The 26,662-nt window shown below is 36.5% G+C and overlaps 3 protein-coding genes across 6 annotated transcripts in view; 1 reads left to right on the top strand and 2 right to left on the bottom strand.

The window, feature by feature from the left end:
• phactr2 (phosphatase and actin regulator 2) overlaps positions 1-11,838 on the bottom strand; it is a 39,645-nt gene extending 27,807 nt beyond the window's left edge. For 2 of the 4 annotated variants that reach the window (XM_056257155.1, XM_056257156.1), the window contains exon 1: positions 11,409-11,838. In XM_056257155.1, coding sequence (XP_056113130.1) covers positions 11,409-11,541 — 133 coding nt within the window. In that variant the 5' untranslated portion in view covers positions 11,542-11,838. Of the gene's footprint in view, positions 1-2,515; positions 2,621-11,408 lie in introns of those variants that run through there. The other 2 variants (XM_056257160.1, XM_056257159.1) reach the window with 2 other exon arrangements.
• Positions 11,839-12,707: 869 nt separating this feature from the next.
• Positions 12,708-16,787, top strand: agt (angiotensinogen). Its single transcript, XM_056257154.1, has 5 exons — positions 12,708-12,745; positions 13,841-14,626; positions 15,345-15,615; positions 15,722-15,872; positions 16,083-16,787. The coding sequence occupies exons 2-5, from the start codon at positions 13,867-13,869 to the stop codon at positions 16,257-16,259; spliced, it is 1,359 nt and encodes a 452-aa protein (XP_056113129.1). The 5' UTR covers positions 12,708-12,745; positions 13,841-13,866; the 3' UTR covers positions 16,260-16,787.
• Positions 16,788-17,432: 645 nt separating this feature from the next.
• On the bottom strand, positions 17,433-26,516 carry cog2 (component of oligomeric golgi complex 2). The gene is made up of 18 exons (XM_056257149.1): positions 26,379-26,516; positions 25,489-25,650; positions 25,252-25,317; positions 25,089-25,169; positions 24,910-25,010; positions 23,653-23,761; positions 23,236-23,415; positions 22,938-23,062; positions 22,708-22,834; positions 22,453-22,592; positions 21,210-21,271; positions 20,893-21,044; positions 20,636-20,818; positions 20,475-20,547; positions 20,231-20,373; positions 19,154-19,293; positions 18,858-19,038; positions 17,433-17,587 (listed from the first exon to the last, which is right to left on the bottom strand). Exons 1-18 carry the CDS (start codon positions 26,433-26,435, stop codon positions 17,480-17,482), a joined length of 2,190 nt encoding a protein of 729 aa, XP_056113124.1. The 5' UTR covers positions 26,436-26,516; the 3' UTR covers positions 17,433-17,479.
• Between the last annotated feature and the right edge of the window lie 146 nt (positions 26,517-26,662).

Below are 26,662 nucleotides of genomic sequence, written 5' to 3'. Positions count from 1 at the left end.
TTAATAATAGTACATCGCAGGGGCAGTGGAGAGCATTAAGTTTCACTAATCAGAGAAACAAATGCTGATGATGCTCCCAACATTGGAAGAACCAACACTGTCCACCAGCACATTGATAAGAGGTATTACCAAGACACTAAACATAAGCAAACACTCATTGTTTTTAATGAAGGGGTGTAATACTATATCATTGAGTTTAACACATAGTTACTTTGGATTTATGTGTCAGGATACAGGACAGGTATACACAGGTAAGTGAACTGATTCATACCCACTTAACAAAGATAATACAAAAAGACCACAAATAGCTCACATGCACATTTGTAAGCTGTACATTGTTTTCTTTTTTTGCATTTTAAATTAAAAGTAAATTACTCGCATATATGCGACTAAATTTTCATGCTAGGTGACTAAATAATGTTTATAATTAGCCATTGGCTAATAAATTGTTAGATTACAGTCACCAGTGTTTGAGTTAGAGGCTAAGTATAAGTTTTGCATAGGTATTTTATTTACTTGCCTTTACTTGTCTTTAACACTGACTGAGCACTTGAGAGTTTTGAATAGAAAGAGAGTTTATTTTCTCTGCTACTAACTACTGCATCACAATGTAGAGTTTTGCTGACCAATCTTGGGCTTTTACTAAGAACTAGCAACACGAATGTAGCATCTTGCTAATGTTTTTAGCTATGTCATGGAAGGGCTCTCAGTCAGACATGATTCATTTATGAATTTATGTGAGTAAAAGTATCAAATAACAGGCATTACTGAGGCAATGGGAATAGTATTTATGTGATCTCAATATGGCTGCCCCCATGAGGAGACCCATTCATGTAAAATAAAACACCTTTTATTCTACTATTAATATATAGTGTTAGAGTACATCATTTTAAATATATTTTTCAAAAATACTCATTAATTTTTCTTTATTGTATTCTATACTTATATTGGTGTATAGTATGATATTGGAGAATGTGGAGCTCATACTCAAGGAGGAAAAAACACCTTATATTTAGTGGCCCAAACTGAGCAAAACTATGATATACAATTTGCAGCTGCTGATATTAATATGGCCAAAAATTAAAATTAAAATCTGATAGCTTGTAATGTAAAATCAATGAGATATTTATGACATTATAGCAGGCTACTTACATAAAATAAGTGTAAGTGTAAAGTGTAAGTGTAAAAATATCAGTTATCATCTATAGTCTATATCTCCCAAAATTGTGTCTTAGTAATAAGATTTAAATGCTTAGTTTTATTATCAAAGCTCTGTAGGTTTTATTGTGGGGGCAAAATATATAGTGCAATGCATTGAGAGACTAACATTCTTCTTTAAAAGCCTAGTGTATCATATTTGATACACAGTACACACATATTAATATTATTTTTTTAAAGAAAAAAACAACTTAGCTGAAAAACCTTTGATCATGTTGATAATTTCGAGACATATCAAAAATGATACAGTAGGCTTTATAGAGTTAAAAATCCTTCCACATATAATGGATTTCACCTCTATCCGATCGTAAACAGTAAGTCACATGCCTCTTTCATTTTAACAACAGGTTAAACCACATTTCCTGTGCATTTCCACTGATACAGCAGATCCATTCAGTAACACCGTGACTAACTTTTTCAAAGCACGAATGACCTCATCTCAATTCCTGCCATGAAATAATAACCCAGCTTGTGTGTAAATATGTTAGTGACCAAGCAAAACCCCAAACCTGAAAGGTTATGCAAACCATTCCCAAACAAATATGAATTTCCTTTGCAAAATATCCAGAGGTATCTCCTCTGTAGTTTCTGTCAAAGGCATTATCACAGCGAGCCACACACACTCGCACACACACACGCACATAAGACTTTGAAATGTATTTTAGGTGGAAAAACAGGATATCAATGCCGTTAGAAAAACTTCTGCTCTATTCTGATATACATGACACCTGTGAGTAATACCATAGTTCATGTCAGATTTTCACTTTACTAAACACAGATTCACAGGCATGTTATATCTGTCAGATTTCCTCTTTGCTGTCAAAAATAAATGACAGAATGAGAGACAAAACCAACTAGCAGCATTTCCATGCTATGACACACAAATAAGCTTTGCAAATCCAATGGAACATCATATGACACTGACCAAAAATAGGGCAGTAATACACAGCACCAGAGCTTAGCCATATGTGTTCATTCAATGATTTAACATCACACTAACTGGATTCCCAGAATGTGAGCCGATAATGAAAACATCAATACAATGTGAGGGTTGTTAAAGAGCGTACATTTCAACAGATCATCAATATCACACGAGACTTCCCAACAACATGACTGCAATCTAACAATCTTCTGCAGACCAAAATATAGAATAAGGTATTTTAACCTAATAAGAATGAAGCCTAATAAAAATGTTAGAAACATTATGATCTCATTTAAGCAGAGTATTGTATATATCAACATGCACACACTCACTTCATACACATCATGTACAAGTGTCAAAAAGTTGAGGACTTACAGGCATGTTCCATGACTGGAAGGTTATTTAAAAAAAATCGACTGCTCCAGTGAGATGGTCTTCAGTTTCCTTTCTCACTCTCTCTCTCTGACTCCCTCTCCCTCCCTCTCTCCTTCTCTCTCTCTCTCACTCTCTCTCCTCACTTCCTGTGGTGCTCTCGCAGCCTTCTCTGCAGTGGTGCACGGCAGGAAGAGCGGCGAAGGCTGGAGGATGACAAACAGCCATTACCTCCATTAAAGTGAGCTGACTGAGCCAGTCTGAGCCCATCAAGTGGAACCTCCCAGTCCACTGGGGCTTTCAGCTATCGCCTTTGGCTACAGGGAATGGGGTTGGGGAGGAGGGGTGAGTTGATGTAGCGTGAGACAGCTCTGTAGCCTTCCTTAAATTACTCGCGTCCAGCTGAAACAGATGACTGTAGTATTATCGGTGGCGTTAAGTTGTTTTACACGCTATACATGGTAAAGCACATAAGTGAAGCGCTTGCCGGTGCATGTGATGTGCTACATTCCAAAGGAAAGTACGCCATGTCAGGGTCAAAGCAGGCCACAGCCTCGCACAAGTGGGCTTGACGGGAACGTCACTCGTGGGTGAGAATCTGTACGAATTTCTTCCCAATCTATTTTCGTGTTGCAACCTGACGTCAAGAATTGGCTGAAATTCAGAGAGGATGAATCACTGCATGAGATGTTCCTCTCTGGCTGTACGGGAACCAAGAGAGTAGGTTTTCAAAGCTCACCCTTGAAGGCTGAGCGCTCACATGAACCTAAACATTTTCTTGGCATTGGTCAAAGAAACTGTAGAAGCACTGCTCACAGGTTACATGAATGCACTAGTTGATATTTTATAAGTAAACAGTGAGAAGTGCTTCTGAAGTGGCATTTTGGTGTCTTTACATGATTAATGATGCTCAAAGGTGGCATAAATGCATCTACGCAGCAGTACAACTGTACACTTTGAAACTAAAGACTTTGGTGTATCAGAGCAGCATAATTCATTTTGAGCAAGCATAGAGCGGCCTTAACTCAACTGTTAAAACACCTTTTCGTCTGCAATTAAAAACATACTGTATTCCACATGGATTAATACTTTGTTTAATAGAATGTTCTGGGTTCTATCGGAATTTAAGATGTATAATGTAATTGTTTAACAGAGATGGAAACTCGAGTCTGCGACTTGACTTGGACTCGTGAACAACTGACTCTAGACTTGACTTGGAGACAGACTTTTTTTGGTATGACATTCCCGCTTACGTTCTCTCTTTACTACCCCATATGACACTATGAAACAGCAACACTTTACTATTCATTCTTAATTAATTCATTCCCTATCAATATATGCTGCAGCAAACACACCAAGCCAGCGTCATTTTATACACGCGTGATGCATCTGAAGGCACGCGTATTTATCACCCATTGGGAAAGTGGTTATATAAATGAACAACAAACAGTAACAATATAGCCACATTTTTCCTTTTGATAATCTTCTGTGTCATTTCATTTGAAAAGCAATTCATTAATCCAAAGGTGAGCTGCGGGGTTGCACAGCTGTCAAAGGCTTGTCCATTTTCAAAAAGTACACATTGCCATGTCCTTTCCCCTGACCCAAAGTATTTGCTACCATATGCATATATTCAAATTTACCAAGTTAATTTGCATATGGACTGGATGGGCACTTTCATACGCATTTTATTAATCTGTCCGACTCATTTCCACAGATCGGTTTATTGAATCAGGATGTGTTATTATATCGGCTTATCACACAGACAGAAATATTGTTCTTTGTGTTGTTGGTTTACTGTAATGCTTATTTATGTATGTTTTTTTTACCGCCGGCGCTCACTGGAAGACTACATTACCCATCATCGCTTGAGAACTGAAACTGCGGTCTGTTTTTTTTTCTCTCGTGGCAACAGTCCCTGTGCTCCAAAACGGTATAAAGTTACATAGTTTGAAAGTAATAGTTTTTGATTGTGAATAGAAATGTAAAAAAAAAAAAAAAGAATGATTTAAGTAATACTTTGTGTGCTTTATCAGACTTTTTTTTAAGTAGAAATCAGTTTTGATATTTCAAAACACTGTTAACCCTTTGATGCACAACATGGGTCTAAATAGACCCGACTGAGTTTTCATTTTCTATATCTTTGCAAGAAATTTATTTCATCATTCAGTATTCCAGGTATTCCTCAATTAACTTGTTTTAGATCATTACAAATCCTTATTTACATTTTTCCTTTCTTACTTTTCGAATAAAAATCGTTTTTGTGTCACTACCCTTCTAATGCACAACATGGGTCTAAAATGACCCGCATTCATGTTTCTTTGCTGAATATTTGAAATAAATGTATTTTATCATTTATTAATCCAGGTATTCATTAAATATCTAGTTTTTGATTTCCACAAATCATTATGTTTATTTTTCCTTTCTTAATTTATAAGCAAACACGTTTTTTGTATTTCTACATCAATTTTACACACATGGGTCAAAAATGACCCATATAGGAACCTTTGATATGTATAAATAGTATAAATAAATATATTTACTGCAGAAAACTATTCACCTGCCACACATTTCACAATTCAACACGGCTGCTTTTGTATATTTCATGCATGTACGTTTTATTTAATACATTTTTTGTCACAGAAAATATTTGATATTTTGTGAAAGACATCTAGATATAGCCTAATATTTGAACGTTTAGGCCAAGGTTACCTTGACCTTGAAATCCATTACTAGTGCAAAAGAGAAACATGTCCAACACTATTAGCTAGCTTGCGGTCGACATATTTTATCTAATGTTAGCTAGGTCAACAAAATAAAAGTTGCAATAGAAATTTATACAAGTATATATTGTCGCTGTTGGGGAGAAACCTTGTACTTCCATATTCATTTTTATTTGTGGTCATAAATCAATGCTATCGGTCACATAAGCCGTCGTGTGGTGGCGTTCTGGTGCACTATGGCTGCTGTCGCATCATCCGGGTGGATGCTGCACATTGGTGGTGGGGAGATCCCCCTACAGTTGCACTACACTACAGTACAATTTCAGTGTTATCGGTTTTATGTGTGTTATGTGTGACAAAGTGGTAAATAAACATATTTCAAGAGTTACAGTAAATGTGTTGATCTAAACAACTGTGACATTGGTTATTTTAACAAAAAGTTTTCTTTATTCTTTTGTTTTATCACGCTTGCATAGATGGGTCATTTTAGACCCATGTGTGTAAACTTGATGTATTAACACAAAACCTAGGAAATATTAAAATATGAATTTGTGATAATTGAAAATAAGATATTTTGAATATTCATAAATCATGAAATTTATAGATCATGAAATATTAAATGCTCAAATAAAGTGATTTCAAAAGGTGAAACAAAAAAATGCCAAGCCATGCATGAAATAACATAGGAAATGAATGCGGGTCTTTTTAGACCCATGTTGTGCATTAGGAGTATCCATAGTTTGCGCATCAAAGGGTTAATTACAATATCTAGCTGAAAGAACTACAGCTAAAAATAAAACAAAGATTTGAAATTTGACTTGGACTTGACCTTTAGGGACTTAGACACAGTAAACAAGTCTGTTTTTTAAATAACTATGCAGCCCTGAAAAGCTGTCGAAACATTGTCCTGACTAGTTTTTAATATAAACTTTTTATAAATCCATTTGCTGACAGTAATTGTGAAGAAGAAATTACACACTTCACCATTAAGATCTATTCGACAGCAACTGTGACATGCTTTCATCTCAGTCTGTACAATATGCATTTAACGCACTTTCAACAGTCTGAGGAGTATTGGAAGTAGCATGCACAAGTTAAAAGGGTTTATACGGTGCATATCATTTTGCACAGTCAAGGTTAGTAAAATAATGTTTAGGTCTAGTGTTCATTCCAGTGCAATGCAATGCCCTATTTTTTTTTTTTTTTTACAAACCGAAGATACATGTCTAAATTCTTTGTTGTGATAATCAATATTACACTGGAAATTCAGTCAACAGAGCTTAAACCAGGAATAATCTTTAAAGTTGCGATGAAACAAGTAGCGACAGATCTTTTCTTCCGAAATGCGATGGCCATCCAAGTAAAGCGGATTATCAACAAACTAAAAGTATGGGTGGGACTAAATTCAATCCATCGGTTGTTGATTGGATTTTGAGATGTGGGCATTACACTCAAAAATGAATGTGAGCTTGCAGTGGATTGTGGAGGGGCAGGCTTTAAGCAGACTAAATGCGTGGAGAAGTACGGCATACTTCACCAGAGAGAAGTATGTTGTTTTGTAAATTAATTGTTTCTTTCTCTCTTACATTTACCATTAGACTGAATGTTTGGTCCAGTTAAGAGGTCTGGTAGCAGTTAATGCTAGTAATCTCAACCAAGCATAAAACACATCAATGGGGATATATATATATGTATATATATTTTTTAGTGGTCAAAGTCCAGTGAGCAATTAATTAGTGCTCCCTGTGTTGTTGAAACAGCACTATTGCAAGCAACACACTGAGATATTCCTGTTTGCTTTTATGATATTGTGAAACTAGACTGTGACATTTTAACCAAGTCAGGTTACCTTTTGCTTTTTAAGTTAACCAGTGCTGAGAGAAAAGCACATAGTGTGATGGAAATATTTGAGTCTTTCAAGTAATAGCGGCGTCACTGATTTACACTCTACAAAAGCAGGTTATGTTATGACCCAAGCCATACCCAGCACAATTACTTTAACCGTAACCAATACCATACCAAGACTGACAATACTAAGTAATATTGCCCTGGGTTGACTCATGAAAAAACTATAAAAAGGTTAAGATAATCGTGTCTAAAAAAAAAGTGTTGGTTAAAATCAATGGAGAATATCTCATATTTTTCTGTGGGTGCTCGACCATTTCCGTGGGTGCTAAATTAGCACCTATGATGCGTGTCTTAGCTCAAAATGCACATAAATCAGTAAATGGACATCCTTTAGTTAAAATGTTGCATAACTGCAGATGCCATCCCCATCCTCTCAGCTCTAAAAATACAACAGAGCATAGCAATTACAGATTAAAGGCATGATGGCCCATCTTCACATGCCCTTTGTGTGTCTGCCGAGAACACCCACACTGTCTGACGCATAGAGCCGCTTCACGCTCCTACCAAAGACGAAGCTGAACACGAGGAAGGAGAAAAGGTGGATGGGACAGTGAGAGAATGAGACAGAAAGGCTGGTGGACATAAAGGACATAAAAATCTTGTCAGGGAACCACAGGTATATGAATAGCTGCATTGGAAGAGCATATAGGGAAAAAAACAAACGTGATCTACTCTACAAAGTCAACATCAATGACAACCTTTACATGCACATCTAAATTCTGGTTAAGCCTTTATTTAGAGAAAATAATGAAGATGTTTATTTGCTCCATTACATTCTTCTACCGTTCTAATGTGACAAATGCTGGCTTTGGGAATTTATTATGCAGCAGTGAGATGGTCTTCAGTGTCCTTTCTCACTCTTTCTCTCTGACTCCCTCTGACTTATTATGCTGCCATTGGCATCTTATACTTGTACCATTGACAAGTTACAGCCTTGTCAGCAAACTCTTAAACTGATATATGTCAGCTTTTTCTAATTCTTTATTTCTATACATGAAAAAAAGCGGTGTGTAAAAGCGACTTGCTTCAATAAAAGCAACTATCATAAAAGTTAGTTCATCAATTCTATATCATCTATATCACAAAGAATGAACTCAAATAACAAGTCGGTGTTGACACTCTATCTGCCATGAAACTCTTATTCAAAGACTCTATGTTCAAAATTCATCCAGAGGTGAGAGAAACAAGCTTTTAAGAGGGTAAAGAACCGAGAAGGGTGTTTAATGAGTTCTGTCTCCAGCGCATTATTAGAAAAGGGCAGCCACTCTCGGCAGCCCGGCTCCGCTGGCCTCCATCTCTGTCATTACATGACTAATTGTGTGCAGAAAAGGACGGCACACATGCTCACACCAGCATCAAAGGAGGCAAAACCTACAATTTCATCCAAACAAACAGAGAGTGTGGAGGCTTTCTCTCAGTGCCTTTTCACCATCTCGCACAGTGTGAAAGACAAAGTGCTGGTTGCGTCGAAAGCAAACCACTGATGGATGTATATTTAAATGTGTCCCCTTCTCGAAACGCATTGATGGGATCTTTGCAAAGACTGCATATAGATCATGAAGTGATGGCAGGCAGAGGATGTACACTAAGTTGCATTAAGTGGTTGCAGGAACACAAGCAAGACATTATGAATTATTAATGTGAGGCTTTGTGAAAAACAGTCATGGGGTTAGACTTAAAACATTTCAGCACAGAGTGATTCTTGGACATTAGACAGGGTTCAGGGCAATACTGACAAGGACAGATGCTAAGCATCGAAAGAAAGAACACACACCCTGGTGGATACGAGGTGAAACTACAATGCAAAGAAAGATAGACTGAATTCTAGCCCAGATGTCAACAACAAATCAACTGTGCTGTTGCATATTTAAAAGAATTTTCAGGTTCAAAATTATTCCTGTTTATCAACAGGAATAATGTTGATTATTAATTTCTTTTTTCCATTATGTAATTATTTGTTAAACTAATACAGAGTGAAAGTGAAGTGAAAGTGACATGTGAAGGCCAAGTATGGTATCCCATACTCGGAATTTGACCTCTGCATTTAACCCATCCAGTTAGTGCACAAACATTAGGAGTAGTGAATAGTGAACACACACATTGCAAACCATGACACCCGGAGCATTGGGATGCCATTATGCTGTGGCACCGGGAGAGCGATTAGGGGTTAGGCACCCAAGTCATTACTAGAATCGAACCAGCAACCTTTGGGTTACTAGTCAGACTCGCTAACTGTTAGTCCATGACTGCCCAGTGTTTTAAAATGTAACTTATTCAGGCAAAGCTAATGTGTTCAATACTGTAACAGTGTTACAGTATTGCAAAAATGACACGGTCAGTTACAGTATTGTAAATGGAGGGTTTAAAAGAAAACATGTATTTTTCATAAAGCACTTACATTAATTATTCAGTAAAGTCCTCTTTATAATTTGAGTTTAATCAATATGTTTTCTAAATTGTCCATTACCGTTGGGACTACTTCTCAAGGTGGATGAACCTCTGGTTATGTGCTACTGAAGTGGATGGAGTTTGCTGATGTAAACAGTGATTTAAAGACTCTACACAGTATGTCACATCTATTTATAGTATCATTGCGTGTTTTTTGATAAAGTTACTTACTGGGGCTACATCAGCATAAGTCGTATAGCTTTAATTTTAAAATAATTACATATTTATATTTAATTTTAAATCACAATAACCAAAATATACTTTTTTTGTCAAAATCATTTTCTGTACTTGAAATGCCACTGTCAATTGAGTTTAAACTGTACTGAACAGTTAGACTTTAAGGCCAATGTCTAAAACAAAACAATGAAATCTTTAACTGTTCACAGACACGTACAAATTCATTTGACATATAAACAGACCTCTGAGACCATTTTTAATTTTTAACTGTTTTTCTGTGTATATGCGACCCACATACAGAGTTCATAATAATAAACGACTCAATTTATATCTAGAACATTTATAGAACAACAAAAAAAGCTTGAGCGTGGTTAACTGAAAGGTGAGCTGTCAGGAAGTGGTTTTAAACTGTCATTTCTATAGATATCTCACTCAGCTCAAAATTACCAAAGATGTGTCTCAAGTCATACAAAGGAATGATTTTTTATATAGGCTATACAGTAACAGCATCATTAACAAAACAATTAGCCGGACTGTGCACAGAGGCCATTTGGAAAAAAAAAAAAACATCTTTGTATTTGTCCTGGACATCTGAACTACAGAACACTGAGCTTAACAATAAGCTTTTGCACTGTTAGTACTTCTGACAAATTTTCATAAGAGATAACCTCTCATCAGAGATTGTGGTTGAAAAAATGTGTCAGACAACTGGGCTGCTGCTCAAGTTTAACTTAAAGGTTACAGAACAATGTGGGTGATAACCTTTAAACCAGACTCGTGTTTACTAAATACAGTCGGTTTAGAAATGATATCTCTCCTGTGTGGTAGGACGAGAAACCAGACAACAAAACATTTAACACAGGCCTACACAAAACTTTACAAGAATTACAGTTTAGCAGCCACAAAGGACTTTTCGTGATTCGTGATTAAGCAAAACAAACAAAAGAAACATAAATGGTAGCCTATTAAGATTACAATTCATGCTGTATAGGTTTATTTAAGCCCTTGTTATTTGACTGAATCATTACTATGAATTCAAAAGACATCATACTTAAAGATATTTCTGCAGTTACACTGCTGAACTTAGTTTTATTTTGTTCCAGATATTTAGACCTCAAATGGCAGCATGTGTTTAGGAACCGAAGATATTGTGTTTTGTCATTTTATCTTTTGCAAGAGGTAAACTATCAGCCCGCATGCATGATTTGTCAATATCCTGTTTGGGTTTAAGTGCAAGGTCTTGAATTGAAACCAATGCTCGGACAATATAGGCTACTGCATAAAGGCCCACCGGATGTAATCTTCCCATGCAGTCTTAAATTACACATAAATATCAACATATTCTCATTAGATTCAGACAATGGAACACCTAATACACATAATAAACGTTTGAAAATTTTGAAAAATAAAGAAACAAATAAAAATCAATATAACAAAGTAAATAACAAAACAATAATATCATATTATGATAGCATATCAATAATATAAAATATTCCTTCTAAAAACAGGTCAATCAATTAAGTTAACCAAACATCACTGAGAAGGGTACAGCTACTGCACCAGCACATATGATGGCTACAATAAGACATTGATTATAATAATCAATTAAACAATAATAATAATAATAAAGATCATCCTACCTGAGCATGCTGAGCGGAGCCTGGTCAATATTCTGGATTTAAAAGCAGAAGTGTCACTTAAAGAACGAACTCGAAATACAGGAAACACCTGAGGAAATGTCTTTAGGTATGAAAAACTGTCTTGCTCCGCCATTATACAGTTTTGTTTGTATTTTTATTTCTAGAAAAGTTAAATTCGTTTCAGTATCCTGTAATCTCGTTGTCAAGGTAACACTGCTAAATCTGATGCTGAATTCTGTTTGAAGAGTTACCCGTCTGTCAGTCGGTTGTAATTGGGAACTCTGTTCACCTGTTTTAAGGGAACTTAACTTTTTAAAACACGAAGTCGACTACTTCTCTCTGAGTCTCATGAAATGTTCCTCTGCAAATAATCCTCTGCGTTACACCAGCAAATGAGACAGAAACGGAAACACCTCCATCAAATAGATAATCATCTACACAGACGGTGGAAGACTGAGGTCACGCAGCGCCTTAAAGCTGCAGTTCCGAATCATTCCTCTGGGAGGCGTTTTGGACTTAATACGGATGTATTCAAATACAAAAACATGTAGCATACTTAAGGTGCTTAAAAGGATAGTTCACCCCAAAATGAAAATTCTGTCATCATTTACCCATATATCGTTCCAAACATATAATGAGTTTCTTTCTTCTGTTGAACACAAACAAATACTGGGATCCATCAACTGTCTGGTTACCAACATTCGTTAAAATATCTTCTTTTGTGTTCAACAGAAGAAAGAAACTCATACAGTGTTGGCACAACATGAGGGTGAGAAAAGTATGACAAATTTTAACATTTTTGGTTGAACTAACCCTTTAAATAGGCCTAATACAAACACATAAGGGGATCATCTTCAAATTAGACATTTAAATAAAATGACATAATAGTAGCTATTTTTTGTTGCACATATGTTTTAAACATTTCATTGAAGTATCTTCATTTATGTATATAGGCCAAAATCATACTATTAAAAATGACCTTTTCTTCTGTTGTGACATAGGAAGTTATTTAGGCAATTGCATATAAGGGGTTCAAAGAATATGACTCACCCTGTTTCCTGTTTTTCATCTTATGAACACCACCTCCATATCATAGTGTTCTCGCACCGACCATTCTGACATCACGTTTTAGGTAAATATGGCAGTGTGTGGTCATATCTGACTGAGCTGTTTATCAACACACAGAAGCCGGTTTGAAGCTGAACATTGGGGAAATCTGTGTGTCCCAATACTGTGTTAATGTGTAACTAGGGGACTGGTCATCATGCAATATATGTTATTTAAATACTGGGTAGACCCTCAGTCCACCAGCTCTAGAATCAGCAAAGCATCTGAAGGTAAACAGGAGCTGTCTTTTATCCCTTTCACACTTTATGACTGATTATCTCTGTCTTTGTAGAGTTGTCATTAAACGATCCTGATAAGACTTTTTGCTTAGCTGAATTATGCTTGACAGGGATGACTGATCCCAACTTTACTGCATCTAATTTGTGCACTGGGATTTTGGACTGTAAAATTCAGCATTCATTTTCATGCTTTATTTAAAAATATTTCATTTTGATGAAATTAATACATGTAAATGTACAATGTAAAAGTAAATAAACTATTTTACTTATTTAATTGTAATTGTAACGGTTTTCTATTTGACTATATTTTAAAATACTTTCATCCTGTGATGGCGAAGCTGAATTTTTAACATTATTACTCCAGTCTTCAGTGTCATGATCCTTCTGAAATCAATCTAATATGCTGATTTGCTGCCCAAGAAATATTCCATATTATTATTAATGTTGAAAATACTTGTGCTGCTTAATTTTTTTTTTTTGTGTAAACCAGGATTCTTTGATGAATAGAAAGTTCAAAATAACAGTATTTGTTTAAAATGGAAACCTTTTGTGTTGGCTATTATATGCATTAGGCTGCGTTTTGATATTTTGAGTCACCTGATCAATTTAATCAATCTTTGCTGAATAAAAGTTTTATTTTCTTTAAAAATATTTTAATAATCTTAAAAATTCATATACTTGTACATTTTATCTTCATACTGCATCAACATAATTATTATCTAAAAAAAAAAGTTTTACCCTGAGATGAAGCTGGACTGGAATGTACTCATTTCATTCGTTGCTCCTTTATCTGAGTCATGTGTTTTCTGCTCTCTAGTTCAGTAGGGTTATTGGCCTCAAATCCAGCTCAGCACAGCTGCTGTAAGACAGAAACTGGTCAATTAATTCTGTGAAAATGGGGGTGGAAGAGCAAAGATCGATCAGCCATAGCAGAAAACCCACTGTTGGTTCTGAAATGCAAAAAAACAAAAAACAAAACTGTTGATATGTCTACTGTGATTTAATGTAATGTGCAGTATGTTTTGTTAGTATTCTAATGCAATAACAAGTCCATTTCATAATCAAATCAGTTTTTTAATCCCGCAGGTCCACATCGAGGATTTCCCAGCAAGATGTTCCTCACTATTTTAATAGTCTCCTGCTTTGCAATGGGAACGGCCAATCGAGTGTATGTCCACCCCTTCAACCTCTTTAGCTCTGAAAACATCAGCTGTGAGGTTATCCAGAATGAGCAACACAAGCCCTTGGAGACCGTCCATCCACTGACTCCTCTTCAAGACAGCACTGAGCCAGACCCACGACCTGGCAGCACCACAGAAAACCTGAAAAACCTCACTCAACGAACGGCTGTGTTAGCAGAGTTGCAGAATTATCTCGGGTTACGCATGTACCAGGCACTTAGTCGTACACAGAAGCATGCAAACACACTGCTTTCACCCCTGAACGCCTTTGGTGCTTTGGTGACCCTCTACCTGGGAGCATCCAAAAAGACTGCCATTTCTTACCAACAGCTGTTAGGACTCAACCTGGAGTCTGAAAAGGCAGACTGTGCGTACTTCATTGACGGACACACAGTGTTGCGGACACTCCAGGCCATCAGCGCGCATGTAGACGAATCCCGAAATGAGCTCAGGACCCTCGTGTGGACTTTCATTACCAGCGATGCTGATCTTTCCAAAGACTTTTTACGCGGAACACAAGACTTCTCAGACGACTCTTTCGTCCGAGCAGTGGACTTCTCACAGTCCAAGGACGCCGAGGAGCAGGTGAACAACTTCATTCAGAAAACATCAGACAGCAAGGTTAAGAACCTGTTTAAGGGTGTTACTGCAAAAACTGACCTGCTGTTTGCTAGTTCGGTGCATTTCAAAGGTGAGTGGCTGGGATGTTATTCATTCAGAAATAGCCAGTCAACCAGACCCAATACAATTAGCCTCATTCAATTACATCTCATGTATATTCTAAATATATAAACTTCATTAAGAATCTTGAAAGACTTTTAGAGAATTTGGATCTTTGGTACTGAAGCCCGAAAGGGCAAGGTGGATTTTGAGTCACATCTTTCTCGCATTATTTTTTTTTTCTTGGCTGTGTAACAACAAAACTGTAGGGCAAAAAAAAAAAAAAAGTCTCAATGATTTTTCAAATTTTCTTCCTTTTTGCCTATATATTCTAAGGTGAAAACAGTGCTGAAATGCCCCCAATTGGCAAACATTTACATTGCATGTTTTTTTTTCCAAAGTTGTTTTTTAATACTTCTTTCATCTCGAGTATGTGTGGGAAAACGCATATATATATATATATTCTACTGTTGAACGCAACAGAAAGAAAGTATAAATTATAAATTAAATAAAATTAACAAATTATTGCCCGTATTTGTTGTTACAGGTAACAGAAAAAAAAATTATGTATAACAAAATAAAATAATTGCCGTTTTGTTGTTACATGCAACAACAAAAAAATATGTAAGAAATAGACTCATTGAAGCATTTTAAATATATATATATACAATAAAATTAATTAATAAAAATCTCCTGCTGTAGGTTGGGTTTTCACAGGTAGTGTTTTGAAATCTGTAACCTTTTTCCAGGTAACTGGAAAACTGCATTCCAACCTGAAGCGACCACTGATCAGGAATTCTGGACTCATGAGAATTCCAGTGTCAAAGTGCCCTTTATGATGCATACTGGAGACTACATGTTCCTCAATGATACTGTCAGGCAGTGTTCAGTAGTCAAACTTGGTCTCAGTAAGAGAACCTATATGCTGCTAGCGCTGCCTCATGAGGGAGCCAGCCTGCAGCACATCGAGAAGCAGCTCTTAACAGTCATACCTAAATGGCATCGACATCTAAAAGAAAAGTGAGTGACTGTTTGGTCAGAGAAAGTGCACACCGATGAAAGTAAATTAAATGACTTTAAAGACAAAGACAGATTTACCTATTTGTGCTATCATATCTCTTGGCAGATATCTGGAACTAACTTTGCCCAAATTCTCCTTGACTGCTGTGACTGACCTGAGATCAGTACTATCTGAAATGGCAGTGGAGAAATACCTCATGGGCTCTGACGCCAATTTCAGAAGACTGAGCAGCAAGGAGAACTTCACTGTTGACAAGGTAAAGTTCTGTTTAGAGCAAGAGTCTGCACCAGCTGAAATCAAATAGAACCAATAGGATGTGACCTTAACAAGATTTACAAGACCAGCTGTTACACTTACAAATAACTTCTGCCTTTTTAACCTACATTGTCAGCATGTTTCCTTTCAATTACTGAAAACCAAATTCCAACAGTAATCTGTAGGCTATGTGTCTCCTTCCATATCACAGGTTCTCAACAAAGTTGTGTTTGAGATGGCAGAGGGAGGATCAGAGGTTCAGAACAGAACTCAAGATGGAAGGGATCCCCACAAAGTCATGGTCAACCAGCCATTCTTCTTTGCTATTGTAGAGGGAAACTCTAATGCCATACTCATGCTCGGCAAAATTATCAATCCAACAACCTAAAGTTCAGTTTTGGTGACTGTATATGACAATATAAAAAGTGTTTTAATGCTTCCACTCAACTAGTAACTGTATTTTAAAATAATAGATAGCATCAAGTCAAGGTCAACCAGAAATATATTTTCTTAGAAAATCTGAATTAAACTAGTCTTTTAGGGATGTTCAAGAAGTTTTATATTTTAGTGTCTGCTAATTCCAAATGTTTAATAAAGAGTTTTTTGCTATGCATAACATAGTAACTTGTATTAATTGAAATTGTTTTAATGATGTATTCGTAATATGAAATATGAACTAACTACATGTATGCAATGTTAAAACAAAATTAAATTTAAATCTTTAAAGGAAAAAAACATTTGGAGAAATGAATTAACCAAAAATACAAAATGATTCAAGAATCCTGTCAATAAAAGCAATTGTACATTATGAAATATGTAATATCAATGACCCACATATACTGTAGTTCAGCCAGTAAGTAGTGGATCAGTTAAACACATGAGCAATAAACAAATGCTATTAAAAAAAACCTAAAAATTTAGTTACTGTATCTAAAACACGCACTACATATAGAGCGTCAACACACACTTCTAGTCTCTGACCTTTCGTAAATGTTTGACAAGGCCATTTGAGTAACAAATTAACTCTGGACACACACAAGCACTCATTTATAGCTCATACTATCCTCATTTTTTTTTTGTTAAAGCCTTTCTTACCCAGTGAAACACAAACTCCAACACCCACTTGATTTTTTTTTTCTTTTAAATAAGGAAAACGGTATTAAACCTCTTTAGCGTTTGCACTGTTGATGCTATTTGGCAGGGTTCACCAAAGCTAATGTCTGAGGAGTACAATTTCTGACAGATACAACTCAAGCCAAACACCTGCGTCAAGAGCAATTCTTTGTTGTAACCACATATGACAAGACATTATAGCACATTATGAGTGCTGATTGGTTCATACAACAAACTCTATTCATTTTGAACCATAAATGACATGACTTTCCTGGCCATATTATCCAATTTAGTTCAACAATAAATAACTTATCAGAGAGTGAATCATCTTTTAGTGTGCTCCTTCTCCTGACAGGTCGAGATAGCTGCTATTAGAACGGTTGAGGGATTGCAGGACTCCATAAAACCATTCCTGGAGCAGATACTGAGCCATGTGTTCTGAAGGAACCATTTTGGACCGTACTTTTGATCTGGCCCCTCCAGAGCCATTGTGGTTTAGGCCCCCGTCTGTTCCGTTGAGGCGAGATCTCTTGCCTCCTGTACCAGTTCCAGCAGAGACGAGAACATGGTGATGTCACTTGGCTGAAGACCCATCTTCTGAATCTTGGGGGAGAAGTAAAAGTATAAGTAGTGTTGTCACGATACTAGATACCTTGAAAAATATCGATATTCGATACCACAGAGAAAAAAACTGCCACAATATTAAGGGGGGATTTTTTTTATTTAAAGCTAAATATAACAAGTCTAGAACATGACAATGAGGTATATTTTACATGAACAAAAATGTCCCTGAGTTCTATTTGTTAAATTTGTTAAATTTGAACAGAGCTAACATGATCCGTTGTATTTTTATTACCTACTGTTATCAAAGATTAAATATACTGTAACAAAAAAGCAGTTAACAGTATCAAATTGGAGGATAGAGTGTCAGTAATGTATAATAATAAGATTAAACATTCAATTTTCAGTTAAAGGCATTTCATTATTGAATTCAGAGATGCCACTGTCTAGCTGTTTAGTTTAATTTGTATCTGTGTAATCAAATTGATGATAATCGCTAATGAAGGCAAATTGCAGAATTAAATAATAATTTTTAATAAAGTTAAATAGGCACAAGTTAATTTACATTTGACCACAGTTACAATATTTACTTGTCTAAGATTTCTCAGTCAGATTATGTTAACTTTAAGAAAACGGTGAAAAAACAAGACAACACAGACTCATATCAACAACAATACTAGGCCATCTTGGTTAATGTTTCAGAAAAGTTAAAATGAGAAGAGTTACAGTGTTTCTTTTAGGATTTTTTTAGCAGTGGGGGCAGGTCTGTCCAAACAACAAACACCCCTGATGCTGAGCATATATGCTGCTAAATGGTACCCCTGGAGCCTGTTCCTTAAGTCTGTTTTCACCTATAAAATAATTTTTTAAAAAGAGTGATGTTAGGGATTATTGATAGTCAAACAATCTTTTGGGTGCCCGCAGCCAGCTCACAGCGTGAAGCGCGTGTCCGCGCTATTCTCCGACATGCCCACTCGCGGTGTTCTTTATCAATCAACCAAAGCCGGTTGCGGGGCCGCCGCCCTCGCCATCTTTCCATTCACTTCACTTTTGCTATTTAACCAGAGCGAATGAGACGAGTGCGCCACGTGTGGTGTTTGTCAACGCGCCTTTGGAGAGAAGTGAAAATTACCACTCGGCTAGTATCGATACTTCGGGAAATTAGTATTGGTACCGTTCAGATATTTCAGTATCGATATTTATCGAAATATCGATATTTTTGACAACACTAAGTATAAGTACAAACTTTACAAACCTTTTATATCAACCTCTTGATATAAAAGGAAAGCTAATCACTCATCAAGAACTATACCTGTTCTCCGAGATACTCCACATCCAGTGCCAGCTGCAGGCGGATCTTACTGTCATCTGACGGTCCTGCATTGATGCCTATGGTGCTGGTGGTGGCTGTTTTCCGAGCCTGTTTCAACCTCTTTAGACTTTCCTCCATCTTCCTCACTGAACTCAGCACGTCCGATATAGTTTCGAAATATCTATTAAATACAGAGGTCCTTTTAAGCAAAAATATCTTCTATATAGATTTTGCCAAAACTAATAAACTTGTTAGCCTAGACATTCATGATTAATAAAAGTATGGCTCTGGAATACCTATGAGTGCAGTCTGAGAGTGTGACCCGAAGCCACTCCTGGATGATGGAGTCTTTCACCACATTTTTGGAGTCGGTGACCAGCTGATGGAGTGGCCGAAGTGCGTTGTCCATATAGGCTGAGGCTCTGGTGGGAACTTCCTATTAATGAGAGAGAAACAAAAGTTCAGGCCAGAGCACTGAACACATTCCTGTTTGCATGTAGAGGAAAATGTAAAATAGCAAAGCTTACATTTTTTTGAAGGGTCACCCAAAAATGAAAATTCTGTCATCATTATCTCACCCTTATGTTGCTCCAAACCTGTATGAGTTTCGTTCTTCTGTTGAACACAAAAGAAGATATTTTGAAGAATGTTGGTAACCAGATAGTTGATGGTAGCCATTGACATCCATAGTAGAAAAAAAAAAAAACTATGGTTGTCAATGGTTACCATCAACATTGTCATCTGGTTACCAACATTCTTCAAAATATCTTCTTTTGTGTTCAACAGAAGAAAGAAACTCATAAAGGTTTGGAACAACATAAGGGTGAGATAATGATGACAGAATTTTCATTTTTGGGCGAACTGTCCCTTTAAAGTATGTAACCGAAGTAGCTACAGACTTTTTCTTCTATATTGTGACATACATTCAAGTGAAAAATTATTGAAAGAAAAAAAATTTAGGGCAGGACTTCTATCCATCTGTTGTTGATTGGATAATAAAAAAATAAAAAAAATTGGATGGAGGCAGATCTGAATGCAAGCTTGCTGTCAATTCTTAGAAAAGGGCGGGGTTGAAGCGAACTAATTGATTGGAGTCTGGCATACATCAATAGGATGCATTTAGAAAATAAAAAGTGTCGATGTACACAGTTTATTAGGGTGATGGCTAAAAAATATTCTGTTTATAATAAATAGAGTCAGCAAATAGAGAAATATATTATTTAACTAAGTAAGTATTTTATGGGAAAAAGTCAACCAAATCATTTATTAACATTAAATCAATCCAAATGTGCTTTTTTTCTTTCAAGCCTGTCTCAGATCTTGACTCATGGATTCATTCTGCATGACATTTAAATATTACATGAGCACTCAACCTTGTTGGTCCTTCGATAAAGTCTTGGTACTTCTGAAGCGCTTTTCAGGAAACGAACGCTCCTTTCTGTTAGATGCTGAGTCATTCTGCTGTTCAGTGTGGGGACGCAGCTGTACAGGGACGCCCTGGAATCCTGCAAGGCTTCTAGAGCCCCAAGCAGAAAAAAAAAACTCATTACATAAGAAGATTAGAAATGGCATTAGTCTCAAAAAATCAGAAATGGCTTTAAACTTCACATAACAAACCTGAAACTACGGTAAAGTTTTTGAATCCAATACTATCCAATTTTGCCCTGATCATCTCAGAGATATCTGGAATCTGGGAACAGAGTGAAAACCTTCCTCACTCGATGCAAATAAGATCAAAATAAGACTTTAGCTCTGTGTGAAATAAAAATATGAATTACCTGCCCTTGTAACTTATCAACATCAGCTGCGATGAAGACGAGCTGCTTGGTAGACAAAACTGTGGGGCCACTGGTATCGCTGTCTGCATCCTGTGATGTGCGGCTGGATGTGGAGGAGGCGGAGCTTGGGAGCGGTTTTACCAAATCTTTGCTAGTCTCTGAAGGTGACGTTTTTGTTAGAACCTGCGAGACAAAAAGAAATGACGTGAATAATAACCCTACTATGATTCATATTCCTTCTGCCTGGAATGCTTTACCTCTGTAATAAAGGTGCCGTATCTGGAGATCAGCTGCAACGTTAGCTTCCAAAACCGATGAGCAAGCGGTGGCAGATACACCTGGTCAGCCCAGCACCTGCACACACAGCTCCACAACACCTCGGTAACCTGCAGGTGGTAGCTGCCGCCCGCTGATGTTCACAAACACAAAGAGCAGACTGTGAGCTGTGGTGATCTCTTACTCACTCTATTGTTAGTCACAGCTTTCTTCATCATAAAAAGCAGGTTAACAGATGCACAGAATTACCACATATCAACATGGTCATTCTTATATTAACCCAAACACATTGACTGACCTGGAGATGCCTCTAGTCCATCAGCAATGGCATTTTCTAGACTTCCTGCAATCTCCTTGAACCTAAAAAAACATCCAGAACAGAAAGTCAAGAGACAGCTGTATATAATTATTTCAAAGTAACCTCTGCTACATAGCAGTTATACATTTTTTCCTCATTTTTATGAGTCAAAAGCAATGACTTCAAACTTAGAGAGGTTTAGAGAATTCAAAATATACAGGATATACAAGAATTTTGGACCTTTGACAAATACTAATTCTGTATTAAGCAGGACATTAAAGAACTGATTTGTAATCTAAAAGGTCAGGCTGGTAATGAAGAATCCATGACGCAGGTCCATATTTGGCTGAGTGTGACGTCCATGTGGGCTGATACACAGGAAGCACGGGGGAATGAAACAGAGCGACAAACGACAAATGCGTTTTACTTATCAGACTTTTACCAATATTTCTGGCCATTAAAGTCAGAGAACATTAACACTTGGACTTTTAGTTGTAACAAATAACTAAATGATTAATATAATATAATTAATATAATAATAATTGTTCAGTTAAAAATTAAAATAAATAAGTTAAAATAAAGATAAAAAATACTAAATACCTCAACACCACTTACAAAGAAGAGCTTTTATCGTGAATATTTTAGTTAAGTTTTCAGTATTTGTCTTAAAGTGTTCGATAACAACCGTAAATAGCGAACATTGTTTCAAATCCAAAATGTTAAACCATAAAACAAAAACAACTCGAGAGCTTCTGAAGTTCACTACAAGACCTTAATTCCAAGAAAAGCAAACACAATATACAGGCTTAACTGGCTTAAGCAAACTAAGATATCAGTGGACTTTATAATCAGTGAATAGTGCTGCTCAAACATCACAGAGCAAAGACTGTCCAGCCTAAAACACAGATCGATTCATATCCAGGGTGATTATCTCTCTTTAAATATATTGCACAAAGAACAGAATCAAGTAGCACAGGAGATTCCAAAAAAACATGAGTGACTCATAACTTTTCCAAAAAAAAAGAAAGAATTGTAACACTTCCAACAGACACAAAGTTTACACAAAGCAGGTTACCAACACACATTTAAAGGAATCTCCTTCTCTGCACTTTTTGGAGTGTTGACTATTTATTGTCAGTAAATTATATCACAGTGCAGGAAACAACCGGGTCAGGGAATATCCAGGTTGTATTGACCCAGAACAACAGATAAAGCAGTGAAATGGCACAGTCGTCATTCTCACCGTAGCTGGAAGTACACTGGCAGGTTCCATTTGTTGTGGAAGCTCTGGTAGCACGGATGTGCTCGCAGCCTCTTCACGCTCGCCTGGGAACCACACTGCCTCTCAAACTTGCGCACAAAATCCATGCTGACAGTGTATTTCTGCACAGACAAACAGACGCAAGGAGAGCCACTCAATGAGATGTATGCCATTTTAAGAAGTGATTTCAGTCTAAATAAAAAAAGCAATTCTGGTGCAAGTTTGTTCTTTCTTTACCTCATAAAATGCATCTGGGTTTCCTGGATTGAAAAGGGAAGGGATTCTTTCCTCAACACCTCTAATGATCTCAGGCCAAACGGAGTTCACCAGGAAGTCGTATCCTGGAACAATGTCGGCTTTATCACTAGGCATACAAAAGGGTAAACGCATTAAAATACTGTATGCTGTGTATATAATATGACAACAATGGCACAATGCAGTTCACACACAGTGAATGTCAGTCATACCTAGAGATTGCCCCACCAGTCACCTCTCTCAGCAGTCTACAATGATGAGGCACAAACTCCAACAGCTTTGTGTACATCATCTTTAGACCATTAGGGTTGGACTTGACAAACTGTTCAACTATTACCTGACAAAGAAACAACAGGTGCAGTTGGGAAATATATATACAGATGGAGAAGACAGCGAGGTAAATAACATATCCATTTTGTATTTGCTAAGCTCATAAAATTGTGATCTTAACAATGAGTTATGCAAATTAGAATTGACTATTGCAGTATCCGAGTAATATGCAAAATGTACCTCATCCATGTATGGTTTGACTAAGACCTGTCCGACCAGTGCCTCCGCATCCCTGGTCTTATCGATGGTGGCATATGTCCTGAGGCAATGCCGTACGATATCTACATTTAACGTCTGCAGGCCTTGGATCAATAAGCCTTCCAGGGACTGTTGAAGCATAGCTGTGATACCGGCTATTCTCTGGAACACAGAAAAAAACCCCACACAAAATAAGCAAGCAGACATCTCACTTTAAGTCTAAGAAGCATAAACTACAGACTTTATTTAACCTTGATTGATATTATATAGTTATATTAGGCTATAAAGTGTCTAATTTGAATTTAAAGGTAACATTTTTTTTATGTTAAAAATACTTTTTCCTACCCCAGCTTAATGTGACAAGAAACACAAGGGGTTATTTTAAGACTGGAAGCTCACCAGGCGGACTTTATCAAGCAATGGCATTCCTTTGCTCTGGACCGCATGAAACTGTAACTGGTTGAACTCGGTGGCAATCCGCTCTAGGATCTGACCTGCCAGAAGAGGACTTCAAAACAAAGAGCATGCTGTTCATATACAATGGTAAGTGTAATATTGAATGCAAAATTATAACAAAATCCTTTCCTTTAAGGGTTAGTTCACCCAAAAATTTTAATCATCCTATAATTTACTCACCTTTACTCATTTTTTTTAAGTCCAAAAAAGCGCATCCATCCATCATAAAAGTAATCCATACGGTTCCAGGGTGTTAATAAAGGCCTTCTGAAGTGAAGCGATGCGTTTTTGTAAGAAAAATATCCATGTTTATAACTTTACATACTAAAATCATATGCCTACATCATATGCCAGAACTTGACTCTCTCGTGAACGCGAGGACGGCCGTTACCGGATGCCAGAGGTTTTAGTCTATAAAGTTATAAATATGGATATTTTTCTACAAAAAAAGCATTGCTTCACTTCAGAAGTCCTTTATGAACACCCTGGATCTGTATGGATTACTTTTATGATAGATGGATGGGCTTCAAAAAAAAATGGCACCATTCACTCCCATTATAAAGCTGGGAAGAGCCTGGATATTTTTTTAACATAACTCTGATTCTGTTTGGCTGAAAGAAGAAAGTCATTTACACCTAGGATGGCTTGAGGCTGAGTAAATTATGGGACAATTTTAAATTTGGGAGTGAACTATTCCTTTAAGCAATGAGTCATTTATCAATAAAAGTTGTTTAGTTGTAAAACTACTGTATAGTTTGAGGTCAGTATGATTATTTTTTTAAATAATGAATACTTTTATTCAGTAACAACAACACATTAAATTGCCCAGTAAAGACTTTTAAATTGTAACAAATATTTCCATTTTAAATAAGCACTGTTCTTTTCATCAAAGAATCCTGAAAAAAAAATCGTATCATGGTTTCATCAAAAATATGAAGCTATTTACAAGACTGATAAAAAATAATAATAAGGGTTTCTTGAGCACCAAATCAGCATATTAGCTTGCTTTCTGAAGGATCATGTGACCCTGAAGACTGGAGTAATGGCTCCTGAAAATTCAGCTTTGCCATCACAGGAATAAATCAAATTATAAAATATATTAAAATTGGTCAATTGTAATAATATTTCAGAGTATTACTCTTTCTTTTTACTTTAGCCTTGATGAGTCTCATTTTGTCTTCTTCTAAATACTTAACATACCTGCTGGTCTCGAGTGACGTTGTATCTTTGGTGTTTTGATGAAGAATTTTCTCAATCTTCTCCACTGATCTCACAACTTGGATGAGTCTCAACACACATAGCTACAGAAGACACAATGTTGGACAATGTGTGCATAGTGGTGACAGGCTCCTTTACAATAAAATGTACAAGTGTCTTACCTTCTTTTTTTGAATGTCATCTTGCTTGGATAACTGGTTGTCTATAGCTTCAATAACTTCATTCACAGAGGATCTCAAACTCTGTACATGAGAGGAAGATACTTAGATGACTTAATGGAATATGGCAAATTTAAAAGTTTTCACTGAAGTGTTAAGCACTTACCAGCACCTCCTCACGTAACTGGCCGAGAGGGACAGAGAGCTGATTGAGGGCTTTATCCATTCCAACCTAAAACACAGATACATACTTTTCTGTCACTCATGGAAACAATAAGCCAATAAAGTATGTGGCAAAAATCAAGACGTACTAATATTAGAATAAGACTTTTGTCTTATTCTTTGGTAGCACATCATTTCTGCTGAAAATATTGTATAATGTTCATAAAGCACAAAGACTCACAAGATTGGTGGACAGATTAACAAAATCTGCATAGTCTTTATTGATAAGCTCGACCATGGCTGTTTTGAGGAGTCTGTAATATTGCTCCAGATCTTCACGCATCTCCTCCAGCTGGACACGCTTTCTGCAATCAGCCACAAATTTGTCCACGTCGAAATCATCCTGCATGGAAATGTACAAATATTTGACATCAAAATGCCATCAAAAATGGTGTCAAATGATTTCAAACACATTAAGAAACTGAAGAACAGTTAAGAAATCCTTGTATAGAGAACATCACAATTGTTATAGTATCAAGTTGATATTTCATAATCATATGAGAACTGATTATAAACATACATTTTAACTTGGTAACATGCGTCACCTGTCCTATTACATATGCTTGAGGGTCTTAAAGTGCCCAGAAACTAAGGTTTTCTGAATGGTGCACAGTGACACACTGTAAAAGTTCACTCACTTTTTAAAGTCAGTCACATTTCTGAAAAAAGCACGCAGGATTTGTGAGGGTTAAAGGTTTAATAATTCATGTCCAATATGTTAAGTCAAATTAACATCATAAAAGCGACAGAAGAGGAAAGAAAGAAAGAAAGAAAGAAAGAAAGAAAGAAAGAAAGAAAGAAAGAAAGAAAGAAAGAAAGAAAGAAAGAAAGAAAGAAAGAAAGAAAGAAAGAAAGAAATTTCTAAATGTTTCTTATCGTCTCTTATTAGGTCTCTGGGGCCCCAAAAATAACGTCAGTAAACTCTGAAAAGCGTTAACTTAATCAAGCAGTACTTCAAAATAGAAATACAACACACACACACTAAACAAGCAACTAAGTTAATCACGTTAGTTAAGTTACTGTACAGCTGAATACAGGGCTCTATTTAGTTGATACATACAGCACACCCACCTTCATAAATTCGTCTTTGTCGAAACACAAAGAATCGGGCCCCTTTGGTAAGGTCATCGTTCTTTTAGGACGGGCCACAAACAAAATAATCTGCAAATGTATTTTTTTTTAACCGTGAAATTTGCTACATATCATTTCAAATGACAGAGTAATCGATTCAACTTCCGCAAACATGGCACACGCTAACGAGTAGGTGGAAAATACAAAACCCTACAATCTCTGAAAGGAAGATTGTCTGTGAACAGCGCCCCAATTGACTTTCAGCGGTACTGCAGCATAACTAT

Source organism: Rhinichthys klamathensis, unplaced genomic scaffold (genome assembly GCF_029890125.1).
Source record: "Rhinichthys klamathensis goyatoka isolate OS25496 unplaced genomic scaffold, OSU_Roscu_1.1 h1tg000135l_1, whole genome shotgun sequence".
Lineage (NCBI taxonomy): Eukaryota > Metazoa > Chordata > Actinopteri > Cypriniformes > Leuciscidae > Rhinichthys > Rhinichthys klamathensis.
This window is presented reverse-complemented; position numbering and strand designations above follow the sequence as displayed.